At 36.8% G+C, this 25,082-nt stretch overlaps 1 protein-coding gene across 3 annotated transcripts; it reads right to left on the bottom strand.

Annotated features, from left to right (window-relative positions):
* Nucleotides 1-215: 215 nt before the first annotated feature.
* Nucleotides 216-23,796, bottom strand: LOC100246679 (FKBP12-interacting protein of 37 kDa). Of its 3 annotated transcripts, XM_010664823.3 has the most exons (15): nt 23,607-23,796; nt 23,475-23,526; nt 23,305-23,366; nt 18,924-18,991; nt 18,575-18,611; nt 14,233-14,320; nt 14,009-14,073; nt 13,837-13,914; nt 13,066-13,113; nt 11,191-11,244; nt 9,379-9,540; nt 8,941-9,010; nt 8,778-8,836; nt 2,701-2,756; nt 401-552 (listed from the first exon to the last, which is right to left on the bottom strand). In XM_010664823.3, exons 1-14 carry the CDS (start codon nt 23,637-23,639, stop codon nt 2,730-2,732), a joined length of 903 nt encoding a protein of 300 aa, XP_010663125.1. In that variant the 5' UTR covers nt 23,640-23,796; the 3' UTR covers nt 401-552; nt 2,701-2,729. The 3 variants fall into 3 exon arrangements, with proteins under 3 accessions (XP_002281490.1, XP_010663125.1, XP_010663126.1); XM_002281454.5 differs by lacking the exon at nt 8,778-8,836 and having other exon boundaries at nt 216-552; nt 23,607-23,795; XM_010664824.3 differs by lacking the exon at nt 8,778-8,836 and having other exon boundaries at nt 8,934-9,010.
* Between the last annotated feature and the right edge of the window lie 1,286 nt (nt 23,797-25,082).

Below are 25,082 nucleotides of genomic sequence, written 5' to 3'. Positions count from 1 at the left end.
AGAAACTTGAACAGCATTCTCCAAAATGCTTCATTGGTACAAATCCATGCCAGCTGCCGCATTCACATTTTGCAGAACAATGAACTCTGGAGGGAACGGGGAATATGATTAACCTGGAGGCCCCTTTACCTGATGCAAAGCTGCAGCTCAACATGCAATGTCAAAGGTTTGTCACTTTTATTCAATCATAAAAAATGAAAAAAGAGAAAGAAGCATGCTCAAATGAAAATCCCAGATTAATGTTTAATGTACAGACAATGTGCGGGAACAAAAATTCAATAATTCCCTAATAGCTCAGTGCACTTGAGCTAAGAACCAAATTAATGTTTAATGTACAGACAGCGAGGCCAAAAATTTGAAATTTCCTAACAGCTCAGTCAAACCTAAAGCTCAGTTTCCATCTTCCACAGGTATCGTTGCATCATCACTAACTTTCTTATCGGAAGCTGAATCATTATTTTCAGCTTCCATTTGCGTCTTCTGCTCCAGCTCTTCCTTCAGCCTTTTGAGCTCCGAATCCTTCTCTTCTAACTGCTCTTGCAAGATTAGCACCTGCAATAAAAAGATGCTTTAAATATAAATCTCTATTATGAAACTGGTGCAAGGATTGATTCTCCTTCATCATCTGATGTTAAACAAAACACAAAACTACAATGAATTAAATATTCTAGATCTGTAGTCTTCTTCAAACACCGTTTATTTGAGCCAACCAAGCCAAATTGTGGATTTCTAATAAACAAAAAACATGTTAAAGAGTCCAGCCACGACAAGGCAAGGTCATTGACATCTTAAAGTCAATCATTTAACTAAATACTACAATTACAAGGCACCTGCCACACCCCAAAACCAAAGAAACAAGAGAACTTGATGTTATCTGCCATTGAAATACTTAGGAAACCAGCTTCATCATTATCCACACTACTGCTTCTGGTTGTGACTCAGTTATGTACGACATGATCAATGCCAAACCAATTTGGGCAAGCCCTGTAGACCACCGTCTGACCCACATTCGCATATGTACCCATATGCACAATCCTAACATGGTCCTTTCCTTCCTTATTTCCCCTATCCTTATTTAAGGAAGCTTAGGTGGCGGATGTTTGGAACTCCGAAGGTAAAAGGGGTTGTTGGGCTCCTCAGTTCTCTAGGCCCTTTAATGATTGGGAAATGGAAAGTGTGGAGTGCTTTTTGATGAAGCTCCAAGCAAAAAGGATGCATAAGGATGTGGAAGATAGGGTGATATGGACAACCTTGAGTAGGAACTTTTCGGTTAAATCTCTCAATTCTGTTTTGGAGCCAGGTGACTCTATTATTCCAAAGAAACATCATTTGGAGATCTTGTGCACCACCTAAGGTGACTTTTTTTGCATGGGAAGCGACTTGGGGGAAAGCCTTAATTTTGGATCAAGTCCAAAGGAGGGGGTATTCTTTGGCAAATAGATGTTTTTTTTGTCACTCTGAAGAAGAAGTTGATCACATTCTTCTTTACTATGTGCAAAGACGTGATTTCTTTGGCAATTTCTGTTTTCTCTCTTTACGGTGACTTTGGTTCTCTCCTATTCGGTTAAGGAGACACTCCTTGGGTGGCATGATTTCTTTGTGGATAAAGCCCGCAAAAAGTCTTGAAAGGTGGCTTCTTTATGTATCTTTTGGGCAGTGTGGAAGGAAAAAAACATGTTAGCGTTTGATAATATAGAGTTCTCAATCCAAATGATGAAAAATTCTTTTGTACATAATTTGTGGTCTTGGTCTAGGGTATTTGTAGATATGGACCCTTTTTCTCTCGTTAGCTTTATTGATTGGTTAGGCTCTAAGTGAAGGCAGATGATGTTTTTTGTTCCTCTCCCTCTCCCTCTCAGGTGACCTTTTAGGTGGCTGGTATATACTTCCTAAATACTTTGGGACGCTGTTTTGGCATCTCCTTTTTTAATATGTACACTTTCTGATCCTACCTATCAAAAAAAAAAACAACAACCAATAGTGCTATGTGGCACACGGCATTATCAGGGAGAGTCCACCACTAGTGCTCCTAGTAATAGTAACAACAGAAAGATAATACTAATAGTAACAATAATGCTGTGGCACATGGCATTATCAGGGAAAGACCACATGGCATAACATGATTGCATATAAAAATGCTTGAATTGCTCATCGAGATTCAAGTAGCCCCCACTCAGAGACTACTGATATGCCAAATCAAGCCCCTCTCAGAGGCCACATATCTATCATCTGAGCTAGCATTTAACATGTGCTAGGAGAAAGAATTTCTTTTAACTTAAAATTTTGAATTGGGAAACTGATTAGCCTGGCAATATTAGGTTTATACTTTCAAGCCACAGTCCAAAAATTAATCAGTCCTGCAAAATTAGGTGTCACCCAGCTCACAGGATCATCCCATTCTAACACATGTAGGCCTGACAAAACTACTAAATTTACTCAGGGCCACTGGGGACATGTGACTTGAATATCTCTTGGGATTGCCAGAAATCTCCAGTTGGTTGCATTGAAATGGATGAAAGCAAAGAAGACTAGGTCTTGTGCAACTAATTGGGTTGGAAAGAATGTAGTAAGATTCTGATTTTTTTTTTCCCCTAGAATATAAAGCAACGACATGGAGCATTAAGCTTTACACATCAGTTAAAACAATGACTCACTTCAAGTAAACAAAGAAAATGAAGAGATGCAGGGATAGAAGAAAACCATTTCGTTTGACTTTTCCACATCATTGGTCAGTCCCTCCATATGTTTGTACAGTCCTGTATTTAATGACATAGGTTGGGTAAAAAATGGCATCATTAAATAATATAAAAACTGATAGAACAAAATGGAAAATATAGTACAAAACAACAATATTTATTTGACAACATAAAAGGTTTAACCTTGACTATCACCCTTTATTTTTCTTAAGGATGAAATGAACACCAATGGCATGAATAACAAAATGTTCCACTCCTAACAAAATTAATCTGCAAATGAAAGTGTTTGACAATTGTTGAAATAATGCCAAAGTTAGGACTTTAATTTAGGAATAAAAAAGGAGAGATCATTTAGGATATTTCCTTATGATTTAGTTTCCTAATTTTAGAAGAGAATTAAGCTAGATTGATTTTTTCTTATTCAGTTATTTGTGTATATATATGTGTATGGTGTGTACCGATTAACATCAATAAAGGAGTTCAGAAATTCTTCATGGTATCAGAGCCAGTTTTCTGAAACCCTAATCCCTTCTGGCCACCTCTTATTCAGGCCATCACTCATTCCGGCCAAATCTCTCTGGCCATATCTCAATCCGATCATCTCTCTCTCTCTCTCTCTCTCATTCCGATCATCAGTCCCTGTTCTCAGAGCCAAGGGAGAAAACGCTTTCCGGACAGTCGAATCGTCGTCAGAAAACACTCACCGCCGGCAACTTTTCCGGCGAACTTTCCGGCGACGATTTTTTTTCTACACCGCAAGGAGCGCCTGGAGGAGATCTCCAATTTGTCCCAAAGCACCGGAACCAGAAACCCATCCACGCGCCGCCCACGCGCGTTTTTCAGGCCGGCGACTGCATCTCACGCGCCGGCGCGTGAGGGCGCGTGAGCCACTTTCCGACGACGCGCTTCCTCCTCCAGGCTCGCCTGACGCCGACCAGCCACCCTTCCTACCTGTTTGTGCAATCCGAGCCCTGCACGTGCCTCTTTTGGGGTTCTTTTGCTTCCGCGGGCCCTCTGATCAGATTTTCCGGCGTCCTCCGGCTATTTTTTCTCAACTCCAGTCCCTGCACGTGCCTTGAGAAGTGTTCTTCTACCTTTCCGGTCCATGACAAAATACGGAATGGCATCATCACAAGTATCCAGCGTCACGTCACCAGAATCAGGGGGCAGATCTGAAATTCCAAACCTTGGTGGCAATGATTCCTCTCCTATTCTCATCACAGGACACAAATTAAATGGCCATAACTATTTACAGTGGTCACAATCTGTGTTGCTGTTCATTTGCGGTAAAGGAAATGATGAGTACCTCACTGGAGAAGCAGTCATGCCAGAAACTACAAAACCGGGTTTCAGGAAGTGGAAGATTGAAAACAGCATGATCATGTCATGGCTTATCAATTCCATGAACAATGACATAGGCGAAAATTTCTTGCTGTTTGGGACTGCAAAGGACATATGGGATGCAGCCAAAGAAACTTACTCAAGTTCTGAAAATACTTCAGAACTGTTTCAGGTTGAATCAGCTCTACATGACTTCCGCCAAGGAGAGCAGTCAGTTACTCAGTATTACAACACACTCACAAGGTATTGGCAGCAACTTGACTTATTTGAGACTCACTCATGGAAATGTTCGGATGATGCAGCAACATACAGGCAAATTGTGGAACAAAAGAGATTGTTCAAGTTCTTCCTAGGACTAAACAGGGAATTGGATGATGTTAGAGGTCGAATCATGGGCATTAAACCCCTGCCAAGTCTCAGGGAGGCTTTTTCAGAGGTTAGGCATGAAGAAAGTAGAAAGAAAGTGATGATGGGATCAAAAAAGCAACCTGCCCCAACATTGGATGCCTCTGCCCTTGCTGCTCGGTCATTTAATAGTAGTGGTGGAGATCGTCAGAAACGGGATAGGCCTTGGTGTGATTATTGTAAGAAACCAGGCCATTATAAGGAGACTTGCTGGAAGCTTCATGGCAAACCTGCTGATTGGAAACCAAAGCCACGGTTTGACAGAGATGGCAGAGCACACGTGGCTGCCAACTCTGAGAGCACATCTGTTCTCGAGCCGAGTCCATTCAACAAAGAGCAGATGGAGATGCTACAGAAATTATTAAGCCAAGTTGGCAGTGGCAGTACTACCGGTGTAGCCTTCACTGCTAATCGAGGAGGAATGAGGCCGTGGATAGTAGACACAGGTGCTTCTGATCACATGACAGGAGATGCTGCCATTCTTCAAAATTACAAGCCAAGTAATGGTCATTCATCCGTCCATATTGCTGATGGTTCAAAGTCAAAAATTGCCGGGACAGGTTCTATAAAACTTACTAAAGACTTATATCTTGACTCTGTCCTCCATGTTCCAAACTTGGATTGTAATCTTTTGTCCATTAGCAAATTGGCTCATGATCTCCAATGTGTTACTAAATTCTATCCAAACTTGTGTGTTTTTCAGGACTTGAAATCGGGGAAGATGATTGGCAGTGCTGAACTGTGTTCCGGGCTCTACCTCCTTTCATGTGGCCAATTCTCAAACCAAGTCTCTCAAGCAAGTTGCGTCCAGTCTCAGAGTATGTCAGAGTCTTTCAATTCTGTGTCAAATTCTAAGGTCAATAAAGATAGTGAGATTATAATGTTACACTATCGCCTTGGTCATCCTAGCTTTGTTTACCTTGCAAAATTGTTTCCCAAATTATTTATCAATAAAAATCCAGCATCTTATCACTGTGAAATTTGTCAGTTTGCAAAGCATACTCGAACAGTATATCCTCAAATCCCATACAAACCTTCGACTGTTTTCTCTCTAGTACATAGTGATGTGTGGGGTCCCTCCCGGATAAAAAATATTTCTGGCACTCGATGGTTTGTGACATTCGTTGATGATCATACTCGGGTAACATGGGTTTTCCTTATGAAAGAAAAGTCAGAGGTCGGGCACATTTTTCAAACCTTCAATCTTATGGTTCAAAATCAATTCAATTCCAAAATACAAGTCCTCAAGTCAGATAATGCAAAGGAATACTTTACTAGTAGTCTCAGTACTTATCTTCAAAATCATGGCATTATCCACATAAGTTCTTGCGTTGACACCCCACAACAAAATGGGGTGGCCGAACGCAAGAATAGACATCTCTTGGAGGTTGCCCGGTGCCTTATGTTTTCCTCTAATGTTCCAAACTATTTCTGGGGGGAAGCTATTCTCACAGCTACCTATTTGATTAACCATATGCCATCCAGAGTGCTTACCTTTCAATCCCCACGTCAACTTTTCTTAAAACAGTTTCCTCACACCCATGCCGCCTCTTCTGATTTACCACTCAAAGTATTTGGTTGTACGACATTCGTTCATGTGTATCCTCAAAATCGTAGCAAATTTGCTCTTCGAGCAAATAAGTGCATTTTTCTAGGGTATTCTCCAACCCAAAAAGGGTACAAATGCTATTCTCCAACCAACAAAAGATTTTACACCACCATGGACGTCTCTTTCTTTGAACATGTCTTCTTCTATCCCAAATCTCATGTTCAGGGGGAGAGCATGAATGAACATCAAGTTTGGGAGTCTTTTCTTGAGGGCGTACCTTCTTTTCACTCAGAGTCACCAAATCCTTCCCAATTCGCGCCCACTGAGTTGTCCACACCCATGCCGCCATCAGTTCAGCCAGCCCAGCACACAAATGTTCCTTCTCCCGTGACCATCCAGTCTCCCATGCCTATTCAACCTATAGCCCCACAACTTGCTAATGAGAACTTACAAGTTTACATCAGAAGGAGGAAAAGACAGGAATTAGAGCACGGATCACAGTCAACATGTGGCCAATATATTGACTCCAATTCAAGTCTTCCTGAAGAGAACATAGGTGAGGATAGGGCTGGAGAGGTGTTAATTCCCAGCATTGATGATTCTACTTTGCCAATTGCATTGAGGAAGGGTGTTAGGAGATGTACAGATCATCCAATTGGGAATTATGTTACGTATGAAGGGTTATCACCATCTTACAGAGCATTTGTTACTTCTCTTGATGATACTCAGGTTCCCAACACAATACAAGAGGCATTAAAAATTTCAGAATGGAAGAAGGCAGTACAAGATGAGATTGATGCACTTGAGAAGAATGGGACGTAGACTATCACAGATTTGCCAGTTGGGAAGAGGCCTGTGGGGTGCAAGTGGATTTTCACCATAAAATACAAAGCAGATGGATCAGTCGAAAGATTCAAGGCTCGTTTGGTAGCTAGAGGGTTTACACAATCCTATGGGATAGACTATCAGGAGACTTTTGCTCCTGTTGCAAAACTGAACACTATCAGGATCCTTCTCTCATTGGCTGTCAATCAAGATTGGTGCTTGCAACAACTGGACATAAAAAATGCGTTTCTAAATGGGGACCTAGAAGAGGAAGTCTACATGGAAATACCACCTGGTTTCGAAGAAAGTATGGCAAAGAATCAGGTTTGCAAACTCCAAAAATCCTTGTACGGCCTTAAACAATCTCCTCGAGCCTGGTTTGATAGATTCACAAAAGCAGTCCTGAAGCTGGGCTACAAACAAGGTCAGGCTGATCATACTCTATTTGTCAAGAAGTCTCATACCGGGAAATTGGCCATATTGATAGTCTATGTCGATGATATTATTCTATCTGGAAATGATATGGGGGAGTTACAGAATTTGAAGAAGTATTTGTCAGAAGAGTTTGAAGTTAAAGACCTTGGAAATTTGAAATATTTCCTTGGTATGGAAGTGGCTAGATCAAGGAAGGGAATCGTAGTCTCTCAAAGAAAATACATACTCGATCTTCTTAAGGAGACCGGTATGCTTGGATGCAAACCAATTGATACTCCTATGGATAGTCAGAAGAAATTTGGTATCGAGAAAGAAAGTACACCGGTAGACAGGGGGAGATATCAGCGGCTTGTCGGGCGCTTGATTTATCTCTCACACACTCGGCCAGATATTGGCTTTGCAGTGAGTGCTGTAAGTCAATTCATGCACAGCCCCACTGAGGAACACATGGAAGCAGTCTACAGGATTCTTAGATATTTAAAAATGACACCAGGGAAAGGCCTATTCTTCAGAAAGACAGAGAACCGTGACACTAAAGTATACTCAGATGCGGATTGGGCAGGAAACATCATTAACAGGCGGTCCACTTCCGGATATTGTTCTTTTGTCTGGGGAAATCTTGTTACCTGGAGGAGTAAGAAGCAATCAGTTGTAGCCAGAAGTAGTGCAGAAGCTGAGTACAGAGCTCTTGCACAGGGAATCTATGAAGGGATTTGGATAAAAAGGGTTCTTAGTGAACTGGGACAAACGAGTTCATCTCCAATTCTGATGATGTGTGATAATCAGGCCGCTATAAGCATAGCAAAGAACCCCGTGCATCATGACAGGACCAAGCATGTTGAGATTGACAGACACTTTATCACAGAGAAGGTGACTAGTGAGACGGTCAAATTAAACTATGTTCCTACCAAGCACCAAACCGCAGACATCCTCACCAAAGCTTTACCTAGGCCTAACTTCGAAGACTTAACTTGCAAGCTGGGATTATATGATATATATTCTCCAGCTTGAGGGGGAGTGTTGAAATAATGCCAAAGTTAGGACTTTAATTTAGGAATAAAAAAGGAGAGATCATTTAGGATATTTCCTTATGATTTAGTTTCCTAATTTTAGAAGAGAATTAAGCTAGATTGATTTTTTCTTATTCAGTTATTTGTGTATATATATGTGTATGGTGTGTACCGATTAACATCAATAAAGGAGTTCAGAAATTCTTCAACAATGAAAAGAACAAACAGAATTTGGAGCATAGCATGCATTGGAAAAGTGAGAAAAAATGAATCAGGTTTCCTTTTGAAAGTGAATACAAATGGCTGCTCTCCATACAACTCGTAAGTCTCTTTTCGTCAAACTTATTGTTTGTTTCCCTCAAGATCAGTTGCTCGGATAAAAATACAGGTAATGACAACATACTGCATTTTCTCTTTTTCCAAAGGTATACACATATTTTCCATATAATCTAATAGAACATACATGATATAATTCCTCATTCAAAAAGAAAAAAAATTCAAAATCAAAATGTCAACCGATTTTTGGGGGCATATCAGTCCGTTTGAGCGGCCAGTCATTGCCAACCAGAAGCACTCTTCAGAAGCCATCAGCAAAAACATGTAGAGTGCAGGCTTAACATTAAGAAAAAAAAAATACCCATAGCAAGTGAAAGAGAGAGATGGAATATATACCACTGACCTTCAAATTGACTTCTGAGCTCTGCATTTTGAGATTTTTGCAAAGCAAGTTTCATTGTTAATTCATGCATCTGCCAGCAAAACATTGTTGAACAAACAACAATCAATCAAACATCATGCCATAAAATGAAATTTAAATAAAGAAAAAACATAAGTTCCAAAATCATAAGTATAATAATATTTATTTTATGTATAGTTTTCATTTCATGCACAGTGCAAGTATGTTATACATGTCAAAATTCAGTAATGTTCAAAAAAATAGAACCAAAGAAAAAAGAGTTAAAAAGATTGCCCTCTTCTTTCTTCTGTCTCTTTGAAGCTCCATAAGCAGAAATAAACAAAATATAAGATCATAGAGCATAAACCCTTTTTTAGGAAATGTAATACATGGTATTAAATGCATAGGTAACAACAAATTCATCTAATGTACTAGCAGCACCTTTCCCTCAGAAGCTATATTTCCAATTTCCTCATTTTCCTCCTGCAGGGTTCGGCATTTTGCCATTAGCATCTTCCCCATCTTGCTTTGTGGAGTAAAATTGACAGCAGCAACATTATCCTGCAACTCCTTCACTTTTTTTTCCTTCTCCTCAACCAAATTCTGGCATGGCATGAGAACATTGTGAACAGGCTATTCAAAAACAAATTCATCACCACTACCTAATCTCAAATACAGCATGCAACAATATAAATTATCAACCTTCAAATCTAGAATCTGAAAACCCCTGTGCGCTGGAAAGTTCAAAATGAAAAAACAAGCACAATAGAAATCATTTATTTTGAAACTACATTAGCAAAAATATCCAGTCAGAAAGATGAAGATGTGACTTATAACCAAAGTAACACACAAGCCAAAAAGGATAGACCAAAAACACTTGACAAGATGAAAATGACACTCTTGAATAATGTTGAAGATCGTCAAGTGAAAATTGAAAGTAATTCCTTGAGCTACTTTAAAAAATAAAAATAAATCAAATATATTAAAGCGCCAAGAAAAAGGTGCAACCCAAGTATAAAAATGTTGTATAAAAAAAGCCCAGAGATACCAAAAAAAAAGTAAATAAATAAAATAAACAAAAAGCAAAACAGAGAGAGGAGAAAAGGAACCAGAAGTACCCCAAAACTTCACATACAGCTCAGCACATCAACAAAGTCAAACCCAGCCTAAAAATGACTATTCACACACAAAAAAAAAAAAAACTATATAAAATGCTCTGGCCTATGGAATAGGGAGTCTTTATTTTCTTCCTTTCGTTTTTTCAAAAAAAAAAAAGATTATGATCCTTCTTCTAAAGTGGCACTCCCACAATTTCAGAACACTGAATTCCAGGGCTGTGAAAGCTCAATTTGTTATTATGTGGAAGTTTGCTAATAAAAGAAATGCAGAAATTGCATAAACAGTTTTCCTAAGGGCTTTTCGCTATGCACTTCTTGCACCAGTTTCATAATCACCTTTCCCCATGCACCTTTTATACCATTTCCATGAAAATTGACCCCCTGGTCAATTCTTTTTTGTTCCATGCTTTCCCTCAATTGTTTCCACTTTCGCTTCTTGCTTCGTTTTCCACTCTTCATACTCACGATGGCAACAATAGATAACATAGGAAATGGAAAGCCTAAATATGAAAAGCTTTATTTCATTCCAGGTGACAAAAAATGTTCTGCAGAAAGTTCCCTTGTATACCTCCTATGTATTTTGGTGTGTTAATTGATAGGTGCTGTTAATATATTTTTGTGCTTGCATAGCAAAAAAAAGGAAAGTTGGAAAGTGACCATAAAGTTTGAGAAAAACCTTTCATTTTTTATTTTTTATTTTTTATTTTTTGAAAACTCCATGCTTATCCCATTGTGTAATCAAAATCAATGTACAACTTCCTAGAATACAATGACAACTTTCAAACCAGAATTAGCTAAGAAAAAAATTATTACATTATTTTTCAGAGTTTTATTTCTTGCACTTCCAAAAGTTTAACTCCATTTCCATAATGGATCAACCAAAGGTCAAAAGTTGAACACTTTACAAGCTGGTTAACCATAGAAGTATATTGCCACATCATAATGAACCTAAAAACTTGGGATGTTCAGCCTGGATGGTACATATCCATATCCAACCAAAGCATGCAAAAAATTCATATTAAGTTTCTAAGGGATGAACTCTTAGATCCAGCCCGATTAAAAGAAGAAAACATATACATATAAAGCATCAATTGCAAAATAATTTAGGCTTCCATCATAAGTTTCGGGCATGCACCTTTAAACGTGTGAACTCTTCATGAATTGCTGGATCTAGTAATAACCTCCTTGCCTGTTGGATTTATCACAATAGCAAACTACATCAGTAGCAAAATAATAGGACCAATCAATGCAGCATGTATTAATCATAAGCAGGGCAAGTAACAAAACTTTTAGGGTGGACCTGAGAATTTTCAGATAAATAGGGGCTAATAATTCTAGAATTACTGTATACCACAACACAGACAACAAAACAAAACCAAACCAAAAGCCCAAAAAAAATGATGAGCTTATTTGAAGGGTGGATAATGAGAGAAGTAAATAACCAAACCCAGCACTGTTCTTGTTGTCCAAGGCTGCAAAAAGCATGGAAAGCCCCCTTCATGGCTTAATAGAAATTGATTGTAAATGCAGAGAACTAAAGCATACCGCAAAATCTTGTACATTAATAAGATAGGGGTTTGAGGGATGAAGGCAATTCTCAGGTTAGCAAAACTATTCACCATTCTATGTACTTTCAATCAGTAATCTAGAAAATGGGAAGTGATATATCACTATTATGAAGAGAAAAGGCAAGAGGGTGTCACCCTAGTGCAATCCCCTTGAGCTATCAAAAAGCTTCTTCCCTCATTGAGAAGTGAGAAGGCACCCTCGTCCTTCTGTTGTATCCATTCTTGTTTTCTTTCTAAAAAATTGATGGATTTCAGGCGAAAAGAAAATAGAATAATGCATCAGGTACAACATCATGTGTGTGTGTGTGTGCATAGACATCAAGTGCAACATCATGTGTGTTTGTGTGCATAGGCATCAGGTACAACATTATGTACCAGTTCAATAAATTGATTTAAATTCCATAATGGTTTGCATCAATGAAGTAAGAATGTCTCAAATTGGATTAATGGATATCAAGAGCTTCTGGCCCAAGCATAAAGGTTTTGTCATATACCTCTCCTAGCAGTTCTTCAGGTAATTTGAAAAATAAATAAAATAAAATAAAAAATAAAGCAATATTTGAACAAAAAAATCAGATTTTTGAGAATAATGAGAAGTTTTATCATGTACTTGTTTTAGCAGGTTTTTGTTATTCCGATGTTGACATGGTGAAATTGTATAATAGTTGGATTTCAAATAGTGACTCAGAAAAATTTGAAGATAGTCAACATAGCAAGAAATTAGGTCCAATCAAAAAATTGTTTTTGTTCAAGGAAAAGTCCCATTAACAAAGGTATAAGTATGCATGTGTGTATTTATGCACATAAATACATGTCATGTGTAGTGGCATGGGCCGTTTGAGGACAAGAAGGCGTAGGAAGGTGTGGAAAGCGGGACCATTATGTTTGTTTTGGATGGTGTGGAAGGCAAGAAATAGAATTGCCTTTGAGGGGGAAGAGCTCTCTATCCAAAGGCTAAAAAGTTCTTTTGTTTCTTGTCTTTGGTTGGAAGCAAAGGGGTGCTTGGATGATGCTCCTCTAACTCTTTTCAGCTTGCTAGATTGGTCGGGTCATTGGTGAGGGCAGGCTGGTTGTATTCCTTTTATTTTGTAACTTGGTTTTATTGTGGTGGAGGCTGGTGGTAGCTGTATACTTTTTGTATACCTTGGGCTGCTTTTTTGGCAGCCCTTTCTAATATATTTTCCCATTTATCTATCAAAAAAAAATATATGTCATGTGTGTGGCAGCAAGCAAGTGTAAATGGCATATATATGGCTAAGAAAAGGGAATTTAAATTAGAATCCTAATCTGTAGAAAAATCTAAGACCAAGACCCTAGAGATATCATACATAAACAATGCGAGAACAGGAAACAGGAAAATAATATTATCCATAGTCTCTGAACTTTCACCTCTACAAAAACTTAATGCCCCCATAAGGAACAAAATTAAAATTTTATAATACCTGCATTGATGGTGGCTTCAGTTGTGCTTTCAAATCCCGGACTGCAGACTGGGAATTTAAAAATGAATTTGGTATCAGACAGAGGTGACATTACACAGTTACATTCAAGAATCCAATGTCCTTAACTGAAGAAGCAAAGAATACAAATCTTTACAAAACAATATGATCAAAGGATAACCAGATGACAGAGAGAAAAAAAGAGGAGACGGTACAATATAAGTTACTATTCAGGCATCAATTTTGAAAACCATTGAAGAAATTCTGCTTATTCTCATTCTTGTATTTCAATAGCTAACCCAGAATCAGATTGTTTCAACTTCACAATGATTTGTACTCACTGAGAGCAAGGTCAAGCGATTTCAATACAAACACCTACTAGAATTTTTGGTCAGAGATTCAATGCAGGATTAGTGTGTTTGGTACTTCATTTCCGTTATGTATTCTAGGATTCTTCTAGGACTTTGATGTTCTGATGTCGTGGTATTTCTTGAGTTTATTTGGTTGTAACCTTTTCTCTTTTCTGTTCAGTCTGCAATTTTTGAAAGATAGCCCATCCTTGTATTTTCCAATTCAATTTAATAAATATCCTGTTTCAATCAAAAACATTTAAAAAAAAAAATGGCTCCTCTCCAAATAAATTTTTCTCCTGTTAAAAGAATTAAGGTATATACATTTCTTTTAGATAATTCTATCAAAGATTGTAACATGAAATTACACCTTGTGCACATAACATAGAATAAGGATCAAACAGAAAAAATTAAAAATGATAACCTTCAATTCTGCAATCTCCTGCTCCCGTTTAGCAAATGTTACAATGAAAGCAGCTTCCTTTTTCTTTGCTTTTTCTAGCTGATTATAAGAAAAAAACATGGATTAAATCCTGCATGAAGCATGATGACTTCTTATGCAACTAAAAAAGACAAAATAAAATTTGACAGGAAACCTGTTCTCTCAATGACTCTTCAGAGGATTTCAGAGTCTGAAGATAGTTGACCACTAGTTTAGGTTCTACAAAGAGAAAAGAGGATAACTTTTTTAAGAAAGCAAATGAAACGCACGCCATATGATCATAAACAGCTTTAGTTCTAACAGCATGACAATTCTATGCCAAAATACATGATAAAATATATTATGAAAGAAACTGAAGCACTTGACGAAAAGCCTAACCAAGAGATGTGCCTGCTGGTATGAAGGAATCATTCTGAAATGAAGAATGCCACTTTTGAATCTCTGACCTTGCAGCTTCAAGCTCCGTCTGAAATCAGTGCAATCGTAATTCAGTCATCCATAAAATATTTTGAAGAAATGAGGAAGAGCAGAATAATAGTAAAAGGATAAGCCACAAAGCAAAGCTTCAACCCATTGGGTCAAGGTTTTTTAACCTTAAAATTGGGAATGGTAGCATTCATGTAATCACAGTAATTCCCAAAAAACAATACTAGCGTATACTCGGACAAGGATGACTACTTGAAACATCTCAAAAACACAAGCATTCTTGGGCTAAAAGGAACCTTAATTTGTTTCCAATAAATAACAGAAGATGAAATATTTAAATCAAAAGGTAGCAGAAGTGCATAAAAGAAACAAAATAGGATCAAAACAAAAAAGCAGTCATGATAATTACAACTTAAGGAACTTCCTAGCAAGGTCTAATAATTGCTCGATATGCATTCTCTGCAAGGCAAAGAGCCCTTGAGGCTGTGACTCAAGTGGGGTATGAAATTGGGATGGACATGTGAAAGGGTTTAAGGTTTGACTCCAAGTAGGAACCCAAAAGAGAGAAAAAGAAAAGGCAGGGATCTCGAATAGAGAACATCCTCGACCAGGATTTTGAAGTCGCTCAAATGTCAGGAGAACTGGGAAATTGAGGCAAGGGAATGAGAAAAGTAGGGATGGAAAAATATAAGATGGTTAGTTCTGAGTCCGATAACAGTCTGGTATAAGCAGTGCATGCCTGACCTGGAACATCTTGGAGCATGATTTTGGACAGGAGATGGTAAAAAATCAACATGGATTTGATTGAATTTTCTTTTCCATTTTCATTTTTGTTTTCTTTAACCTTTTTCTCCATTTCTCGGCTGACATTGCAAGCCAGATTCTTAGATTTATCAGTTTTATACCAGGAAAAAGAGAAAATCGAAATGGCCAACACCAAACAAGATTGGAAAACCACTCCAAAATTGCTAAGAGAAATACAAAGAAAACTAAAAAGTTCTGAACATTATATGTGTTATTAGACTACAAAATAAAATATAATAAAAAGGCAAACCCCAACCCCACCCAGTTTTTGTTCTGTTCTCTTTCGGCATTAATGAAAAGTGAAGAAAGTCATAATGGAAAAGAAATAAAAAGAAACACCTTGATATTCAAGCTGGTTCCCCATAGACTTCATTGAGTGGTTGTGCCATAAGTAATTAGAATGAGGCTATGGCGGTTGGTTGTTTCCTTTTTCTTTTTAGATGTATACTTCTCATATCCTAAGTGTCTGTCCCTTTTTTATTGGTGCTTTTAATATATTCTCATTTCCCTATCAAAAAAAAAACAAAAAAAACAAACACTTTGATATGGATAATAACCCAGTCAAAAATGAGAAAATAAGTGAGAAATGGGTTGAAATCCCAATGAAAACTTCCTTTTCCTTTCATTCCATCTAGAAGCACAGAAACTCAGTTGATCTAAGATTTTTGTTTTCTTGTGCCACAAACTTTTTTATTACATTACCATGAATCGTAAACAGATTACCACCCTGGAACTGACCTATGTGTAATTGTCTGGAAACAAACTTTGGACAATGATTTTCTGTTTAAAACTGGCTTTTCTGAATTTGACAAGCTTGGGGAATGAAACGAACAGAAAAAATAAAGCCACTCCTAAAAGATGTGGTCTTTAATTAAAGAACATGGCACTACATATGGCTAAATAGTGGCCAAGGATTTATGTTCAATTTAAGGCTGTGTTGGTGTTCTTCTTCCTTATTGGCTGAAGTCTAATCCAAAGTCAAAGATTATCACACAGCTTCATTACATGGATTCTTTTTCATTGCTATGCTCAACATAGGGCCACATCCATCATTATAGTAAAGACCATTACATCTTTTTTCACAGCATTCGCCCATCTTTCTGTTGGCGTTCTCACATATATAAGCTCCACATCCATCATTCGATCAACAATTTTCCATTATATGGGCACAATTTTATGCCCTAAATTTGTATGAGAAAGTTGTGCACAAGTCTGTTACATCTCTCACCACCACATGAAGGGCATGGAGTGGCAAGCTTCCATAGTGCAAATGTTTAACACCACTGAATAGAAAAAGATAGATTTAATATGAATAGCATAAGCAGGCAACTCAGTTTACCACATTCTTTTTTTTTTTTTTTTTTGATAACTGGGAAACTTTCCGTGATAGAACCCTTCAAACTCTCCATAGGAAAACCCAAGCCTCGAGGTGTTGACTATACCCGCCACAATAAGCACCGAGTAATCCAAGGCATTCAAACAACAACCAGAATCGAACCTAGGACCATGTGCCTCTACCATACATCCTAGCACTCGTCCTAACCAACTCCACACCCTGACAAGCTCAATTTACCATATTCATAAATTTAACTGCAACTTATAAAACTAATCAATTATAAGGTAAAACCTAAACTATCATAGGAACGCCTACCTCTTCCAAAATGTGAAAAGATCTGACCATCCACAAAGAAGAAGTTTACACTACATATTAGGATACTATTATCTTCCAAAATGTGAGAAATGCTTGAAAACACAATATCAAAATTTGGAAGTGCAAGCATATCCAAATTTGAACTGCAAGCACAACTAAGCTTTATTTTTCAAGGAAACTGAAAACTCATAAAGGATGTTGGTGGTTACAAAACACTTTTCAATATATTGGAAAAAAATTTATTTGCCTTGTTTTTGGGTCCTTCCTTTTTCACCTTTTAGGAGCACCATGCATGTGCTAGTGCTCACACCCTCTTAAAAACTCAAGATTTGCAAGAGAGAGAGGACTGAGAGTTAGATGCCATGCGAGTATTTTTTAAATCTATAAAGAGAATGCAGTCCATATGAGAATGAAGGATGGAATGAAATGGAACACTAGAATAGAAGCAGAATTCTTTTTTTATATATATAGGTAAGAGAATATTATATTAAATAAAAAGTATACACAATGCATACAAAACAACAAAAACCAGAAGAGGCGAATACACAAAAATAAGCAACCACATCCTACAAGGAACCTAACCAATCCACAAAATCTAACGGTGACATAACACCATCCCCAATGGACAATCTAACCCAATCCCAAAATAGATACAAAAAAGAACTTTTAATTGTTTGGTCTAAACTTTCACAATTCTCAAAAGTTCTCCTATTTCTTTCCCTCCAGATGGACCAAAAAAGGCATAAAGAAGCAATATTCCAAACTTTTCTCCTTTTTTTGGCAACTAAGGAACCATCCCAACTCAAGAGCACCCCTCTCACAAAAAAAGTGCATCACCCACTGTACATCAAATAGAAGCAGAATTCTTGGTGAAACCTTGAGAGGGAGCAAAATTCACCACTAAAGAGTTCCAAATGTTGGTCACACCATCAAGGGTGACTTTGTTTGTGTGGATGATGGTGTGAAAGAGAATTCTGACCTTGAACCATCTCAAGACAACAGGGTCACGTATAGTTAGAGGAATTGTCATGGTAGGAGGGATGCGGAATTGGTTAATCATCTGGTGATCCACCACCTAGTTGTTCGGAGGTTCTGATCTATGGTTTTCTATTTGTTTCAGATGTATTTTTTTTTTTAATCTTCAGAAAAGGCATTTCACAGTTAGCATGGTCATTCTATCAAGAAAAGTAGGTGGTCATCCTATAAGGAAAGTAGTAGAAAGGTTTAAAGGACGACACATTGTGTACGTTGGTGCATCTAGAGAGAGAATAATAGGAAAACCTTTGAGGGATTGAGTCTGCTGCTCCAAAGCTCAAGAAGTATGGTTATACTAACTGCAATCTATCTTCCGTTGAGGGTGTATTAGTAGGCAACAGACATCTCGTCGGGGATTTGGTCAATAGTTTTGGGTTTTTCCCCTCTGTTAACTGGTGTAATCTTGCATCTTCTTTTTTCTTCCCGTATTTCATCTCTTTTGGCTCTCTTCAAGGTACACTCCTTATATACATGGGTTCCCCACCCAGCTGCGCTGCTCCCGCTTTTTAATTTAGTTTCTTTTCTTACCAAGAGAGAGGAAAAAAAAAAAAGAAAAAGGAAACTGAGGTTGCTCTATTACTGTATTATTAAACAAAATTGAAAATACCTTTGAGGCCTGCTAAAGTAGCAAGCAAACAAAAAATAATAATTAAAAGTAATAAAATATAAGAACACAAAAGTGAAAATAACAATTAACATTTCCATGCAAAATATACAATATTCATTATTAAAAAGAAAAAAAAACGAAAAAAAAGATGACAAATGTGCAAAATAGGAAATATAAATCAGGAAGCTGATACATACTTGGCATGTTGCTAGAGTATCCTTACAGTTTTGAAGACTGCAAAAGAGAAATCACAAAATGGGGGAAAAAATTTATCAAACAGGGGGAAATTAGAAATCGAAGAAAAATTCGATTCAATTGAACCAACTTGATTACAGTCAAACTCAACTCAACAACCTCTGAACCCCTACTACTTGGGATCAGCTACAAGAATCCTTTTTATCCATCCAACTCTATTTAAAGCCAAGTCTTCAGTTAGATATTTGCAATTATATGGTTGTCCACTACCTCTAATTGCAGTTTTAATTAACATTAGCATACTAAGAATTTTAATCGATAAAAATAAAAATCTCCTCCATCTAATAATACCTCTCACGGAGAGACAAAATCATTCCTGTCGCAACTCCAGGAGCAGTTTCTTCAAGTTTGAAGCTTCCCTGCATTATAAACAAGAGAAATGATGTTCGTAAGATTCACAAATTTTTGCAACTCATTAATACACATGAGAAATATATATACACATATTTGAGGTTCATATGGATTATATACTAGCAAATAACTATGAGTGATTAAAGATGGCAAATAAGAACTTGAATGTCATAAAAAAAAACATAAACTAATAAGTAGACCTAAATATAAAAAAGATTAAAACCTGAAGCCAGTTATACATCATGCATCAATTATTCATTTTTGTCACAGATAAAATAGTCTCCTTAAATATATAACAGAGCAAAGAACAAGAAGTACTCTGTCTGAAGAAACAGAAGATACCAGGAGGCATCAACAAATTAACAAAAGTGGACAACACAGCAGAAGCCCCAAAAACTCAACAAAAACCAAAAAAGGACCTGCAGATGGCATCAACACCAAATCAAGATGCATAGTTGCTATGAATGATAGAAGTGCTCCCTAAATTCCTCGAAAGTATTCATCCAAGGAATTGGCTTCCCAAATTACTCTTAACAAATCCATTCACACAAAAAGCATTAGTCATTCTGAAGTTTGTGTAGCACAATATTCCTTTTTTCTATAGGTAAATAATTTTTTCTTTTTTTTCTTTTTCTTTTTTCCTTTTTTGCTCCCACTAGGACTCGAACCTGGTACCTGCCATAATCCCACTCAACTCCTTACTACTTGAGCCAAGCCTCGAGGGCTTTTCTTGCACAACATTCAGTTTCAGCAAATTGCATTTGTCCATCTGACATAATTAAAAAGTCAACTTCCACATTGTTACCCAACAGGTCAATTCCTAGCTGCCCTTACCCAAACAAGAATTCAAATTTTAGAGAAGTTGAAGCTGATGAAATGCTACCATGGTTTTCAGAAAATCCCACTAATCCTAATTTCACCAAGATTGCCTAAGCAAGTAAAGAAAGCCCATTGAAGACAATTCTCAAATTTCACTGCAGAGGACTCCTAGAGCAAAACAAAAAACAGAACACCATGTAAAGGTCAAACAGCAAATAGATATCAAGTCTAGTCAACTCCTCCCGACGTGCTGCAAATACTACTTTTTAAATCAAATCTCCTCCCAAACAGATGCAATTCATTCATACTTGCCTTGAGAAATTTACAATTCATCTCACAAAAATGAACAAACATGGCAATGAAAAAAAATATATATATTGTCAAACATGAAAATGAAAATTGCAGGCACCCAGAGCAGTTTGTTACTCACTCAAAAACCAGGAAAAGATCTAACAGAGAGGAGATATATCAGAGAATGGTCCAGCCCCAACAAATACAAACAACTGATGGAGAAACAAAAAAATAAAAAAGATGAATAGATATATAGACCAAGAACTCATGCATGATGCGTATTTTTTTTTTTTGATAAGTAACCACAATTCATTAAAGAGGCTAAAAACCCCAACGTATACAGGACGTATACCAGGCAGCAAAGGCCAAAAACAAGCAAAAACCAAAAAACAAACCACCCCTCAACTGGAGGCAATCCACTCCAGGAAATCTAAAAGGGAGAGCGGCTTCTCTTCCATATACAATTTAGCCCAACCCCAGATATAACAAACAAAAGAATATTTGAACCTCTGAATTGCTAAGACCCCCCCCCCTAAAGGCTAATCTATTCCTTTCCTTCCAAACCATCCAAAAAATGAATGATGCGTATTTGGGATCAAAAAATTGTGGCTTCCTCAAGGGAAGCATATTGACCATAACAAAAGTCCAAACTTAAGAGAAATTTGACTTCCAAGTCATTTCTTACAAAAAAAAGAAGGAAAAAAGAAAATTATTCACAAAGACAGCCAAATAAGAATTAGAAGTAAGATTCTTTGAGAAAGCAATGCTCAAATCAAGACTCTAACAACTGGAATAGTGGAAAGGCATGAATAAGTCTACTCTTTGAGAAACTTAAAAATGAGAAGAGTTGACTATCACAAGTTCAGGGTCTCTGAAGAAAGTGAATTCCAAAGGAAGTAGGGTAGGATAGGTCATTCAAACCAATTATATGCATGCATCTAGACCTCAACCAATCTGGCACACACTCTTAATCAGTGTGCCAAATAGAAGTTTGTTCTCGTGGAAACATCCACATCCAAATTCCCAAAGAGCTTTGTTTTCCAAATCAAAACCCACCAATCTATTTCTAAAGGGGGGAGAGGCTAACGTTGATTAGAAGCACGTTGTTCAACCTACCAAACTATTAGATGTCCTTGTTTTTAATCCCTAGAAAAGTCAAATTGAGGTTAGCAAAGATTCAAAGGCATTTTCCTTGGGGGGGTGAACCTTTGGAGAAAAAGCCTCATATGTACAGTTGTTTGCTTGGATAGGAGGAAGCAGGTATTAGGCATTATAGAGGGGAAGTACAGAAAGGAGGAGCGGATTGACACTCTAGCAAAGTGAGATGGTTTCAATGTTGCAGTATGAAAAGCTGTAAGGGGTGGGATCTTTCCTTAAGTAGAGCCTTCGTTAAAGCAAGTAATGGTAAGAGGGTTAAGTTTTGGAAGGACAAATGTTGTGGCAAGGAGCCCTTGTGTATTTCCTTACCGTCCTTGTATGCGATGGCCTCGTCTAAGGAGGCTTGGGTCACAGATCTAGGAAGATTCAAGAGTGAGGGGTCATTGGAATCCATGCTTTTCTAGGCACTTTAACGATTGGGAGTTGGATTTTGGTAAGACTTTTTTTTTTAGATCGCTAGTGAAGTTGGTTAGGAGAGGAGAACAATGGGGTCGTCTGGGAGGATTCTACGAAGGACATGTTTTGAATTTAATCTTTCTATTCAGTCTTGGAACTCAAGAGGTCAATCCCCTTTCCAATGGACATCATTTGGAATCCAGAGAGCCTGTCCAAAGTGAACTTTTTTTGCTTGGAAAGCCAATTGGAGAAAAGTTTGGACCTCATATCAATTCCAAAACAAAGGGTGGTCACTAGTGAATAGGTTTTTTCTTTGTAAACTTGAGAGGGAATCTATTAAGTATATTCTATCTCACCATATCAACGCAATGATTCTATGGCATTTGTTGTTCTCCTCATACAATGTAGTTTGGGTGATCCTCTCTTCGGTGAAAGAAACTCTATTAAGTTGGCACAACCCCTTTGTAGGGAGAAAAAGAAAGAAGGTATAGAGAGTTGCTCTTCTCCACATTATTTTGGACAATTTGGTGAGAATGAAATTGAAGAGTATTTGAAAACGAAAAAAAGACTAACCAAAAGTTAAAACATTTGATCCTTTGCAATCTTTCAATTAGGGTTAGCATGTACATAAGAGCAAGCTTGACGTCTTTCATTAATTTAATAGATTGGGTGGGGTCTTCTTAAGAGTGAGAATGGTTTTTTTGTGGCATCTCTTTTGAGGCCTTTCTTTTAGGTGGCTCTTATATACATCCTATGTACTTCGGTGTACTTTTTTAGTTATTATATTATACATACCTTTCTTTGCCTCTAAAATAAAAAATAAATAAAAATAAATAAATTTAGAACTCATAGTCCCGTGAATGAGCAGATGGGAACACAACCACCACTTAGTTTTCCTTCTCCAACAAAGCTATTTGTTCCTTTTATCCCACTGAAAATTTAAAACTCATAGCCCATGAATGAGCAGATGGGAACACAACCTCAACTTAGTTTTCCTTCTCCAACAAAGCTATTTGTTCATTTTATCCCACTGAACATTATCATAAGGCCCTACAGATAGAAAGAATTAACATAGGAATGTGTAATTAGGTTGAGTGAATGAGCATTCACAAATTGAAGAATGCTCTTTTTCCCATCCTATCAAATGCTTAAAAATCTTCTCCACCGTCAGATCCCAAAGTTGCACTACCCAACTACTGGGATCCGAAATTCCTGAAAGGCCAATTTCAGAGTTACTAAATGCATACACCCAAAAAAAGAAACTAGTGGTGACACTTAATTTATTATCTCCTGGTTGATCCTGGAAACAGAGTCCTCACTTGTGTCAGAATCTAAGACAACAAACTTCCATTACCAATTCCGGTGGTACCTCATCAGAATAGGTTATGTTCCTTTCAATGAAGAAGCCACTTTTGAGAAAACAAAAAAAAAATGCCTACACATTATCATTTGCCTTGTCAAAAACAAATTCCTACTACATTACATTGCTTCAATTTTTCATTCAGAATTTCAATTTCTTTTCCTTTGCCAAATTTTCTCAGGAGCCACACAAACTGTTAGGGCTGACGATCGCAATTTACCAAAACTACCCACATAACGTTTCCACGCGCCAACTTTTTAACATAAAAACCAGAAATTAAATTATACAAAACGATACCTTCTTGTTGCTAAAAATATCGTCTTCGTCATCCTCAAGATCTCCAAAGCCTCTCTTATTCCCTAACATTCCCCCAACACAAAACACACAAAAACAAAAATTAAAACATAAGAGCAACCACATCCTACAAAAAAAATAGGTCTTTGGTTGCCAAAAATAAAAATAAAAACCTGAACGCCTGCCATTGTGGCCTCCAGAGAAATCGCCTCCGAAATCATCATCCTGTGTTTCGCAAAAGCAAAATCGTGAGAAACCCTAGTTATAAGAAAGAGAGAGGTAAGAGATGGGGGAGATGGGCTTACATCATCGATGTGGGGGAGAGAAGCCATGGACATTTGAAAACCCTAGAATTCGATTTTCCTGTTTTTTTCTTTTATTTTTAGATTTCTGACTATTTTTGAAGTTGCAGTTTGCAGAAGCTAAACATGGCTGCGGCGCAGGCGCCAGAGGAGGCTTGAATCGAGTGTGCGCGGTTCCGGGTGCCGGTTTAAGTTGTAGTTTCTCTGATCTCACGTTGGTTTATTTTAAATGACGAAACTGCCATTACTTTATATGACGTGGCGTGATGTGGTTTGCTGTAGCGGACAAGGACCGTGTTAGGCTGAAAAGGCATGCGGCTTGTTTTGCGCAAAAGCTACACAACAAGTACAATCACATGGCTATTCGTGTGTTTTAATAAAAAAATTAAATTCTAATTATAACTAATAGCATAAATTTTTTTAAAGAAAACGAACTAGAAAAAAAATAATAATAATAATAATAATAGTAGGAAGGTGTGGCTAGATATCGATCAACTATGTTTCTCATGTATTTTGGTTTTATTACTTTATATCAAGTATATGTTTAATAAACCAACTTACTTACTTAATAACCTAATTTAAGTTATTAAGTTAATTAAGTATGTTTAACAAAATAATTTAATATATGATTTAAAGTCAAAAACAAATTTAAGTAATAATAAAATAAATTAACTTATTTTGGATTTTACATCTTTATTTTACATTTTTTATCCTCATTTGTTTTAATTACTTCTACAATCTCTTCTGTTTTACTCCACGACTCCCATTATTACTTGACCTCTTTTACCTTAAGTATAATTTATAAGGATAAATATATTAATTTGATTATTTAAAATAAATTTGAAGTTAATTTTGTCAAACAACTTTAATATTTCAAGTAATGGTTAAGTAATAAATTTTAACTCAATAATTAAGTCAATTTAAGTCATTAAATAATAAGTATTATGTTTTATTAAACACCTTGTAAGTTTAATTTCATTATTTAGTATATAGTTCAATTTCTTATTACTTTTTACAGATCTTAATTTCAGTACTTTTTTCATATTCTTATATGTTTTTTTATCATCTTTTATATTTTATTCTCATTACTTTGTACTCAACCATTTTGTTTTATATTTTCATTCAATAATTTAAATTTTATAATACACTTTTTATGAAATTTGATGAAAAGTTAACTAGGTAACTTTTTAGTACCTAAAACCTTTTCTAATAGTATAGTAACAATAATAATTTTTTTGTTGTAATCAAATTACAATTTGATCTCATGAAAGCTTCGATGATGACATGCCTTTAGGAATCTCTAGTACTTTCAACTTCATGATTGTATTCTAGGTTGAGCACAACATCCTTATGCATCCATTTCACTTGTTAGGTGTAGTTGGTGTATTTGATGAGTCTTTATTCAATGTTATGCATGGTTTCTTGGTAACCTTTAGTTTGATTAAGGAAACCACAAAAAATGAATTTGCTAATAAAGGT

This window comes from Vitis vinifera, chromosome 17 (assembly GCF_030704535.1).
Source record: "Vitis vinifera cultivar Pinot Noir 40024 chromosome 17, ASM3070453v1".
NCBI lineage: Eukaryota > Viridiplantae > Streptophyta > Magnoliopsida > Vitales > Vitaceae > Vitis > Vitis vinifera.
This window is presented reverse-complemented; position numbering and strand designations above follow the sequence as displayed.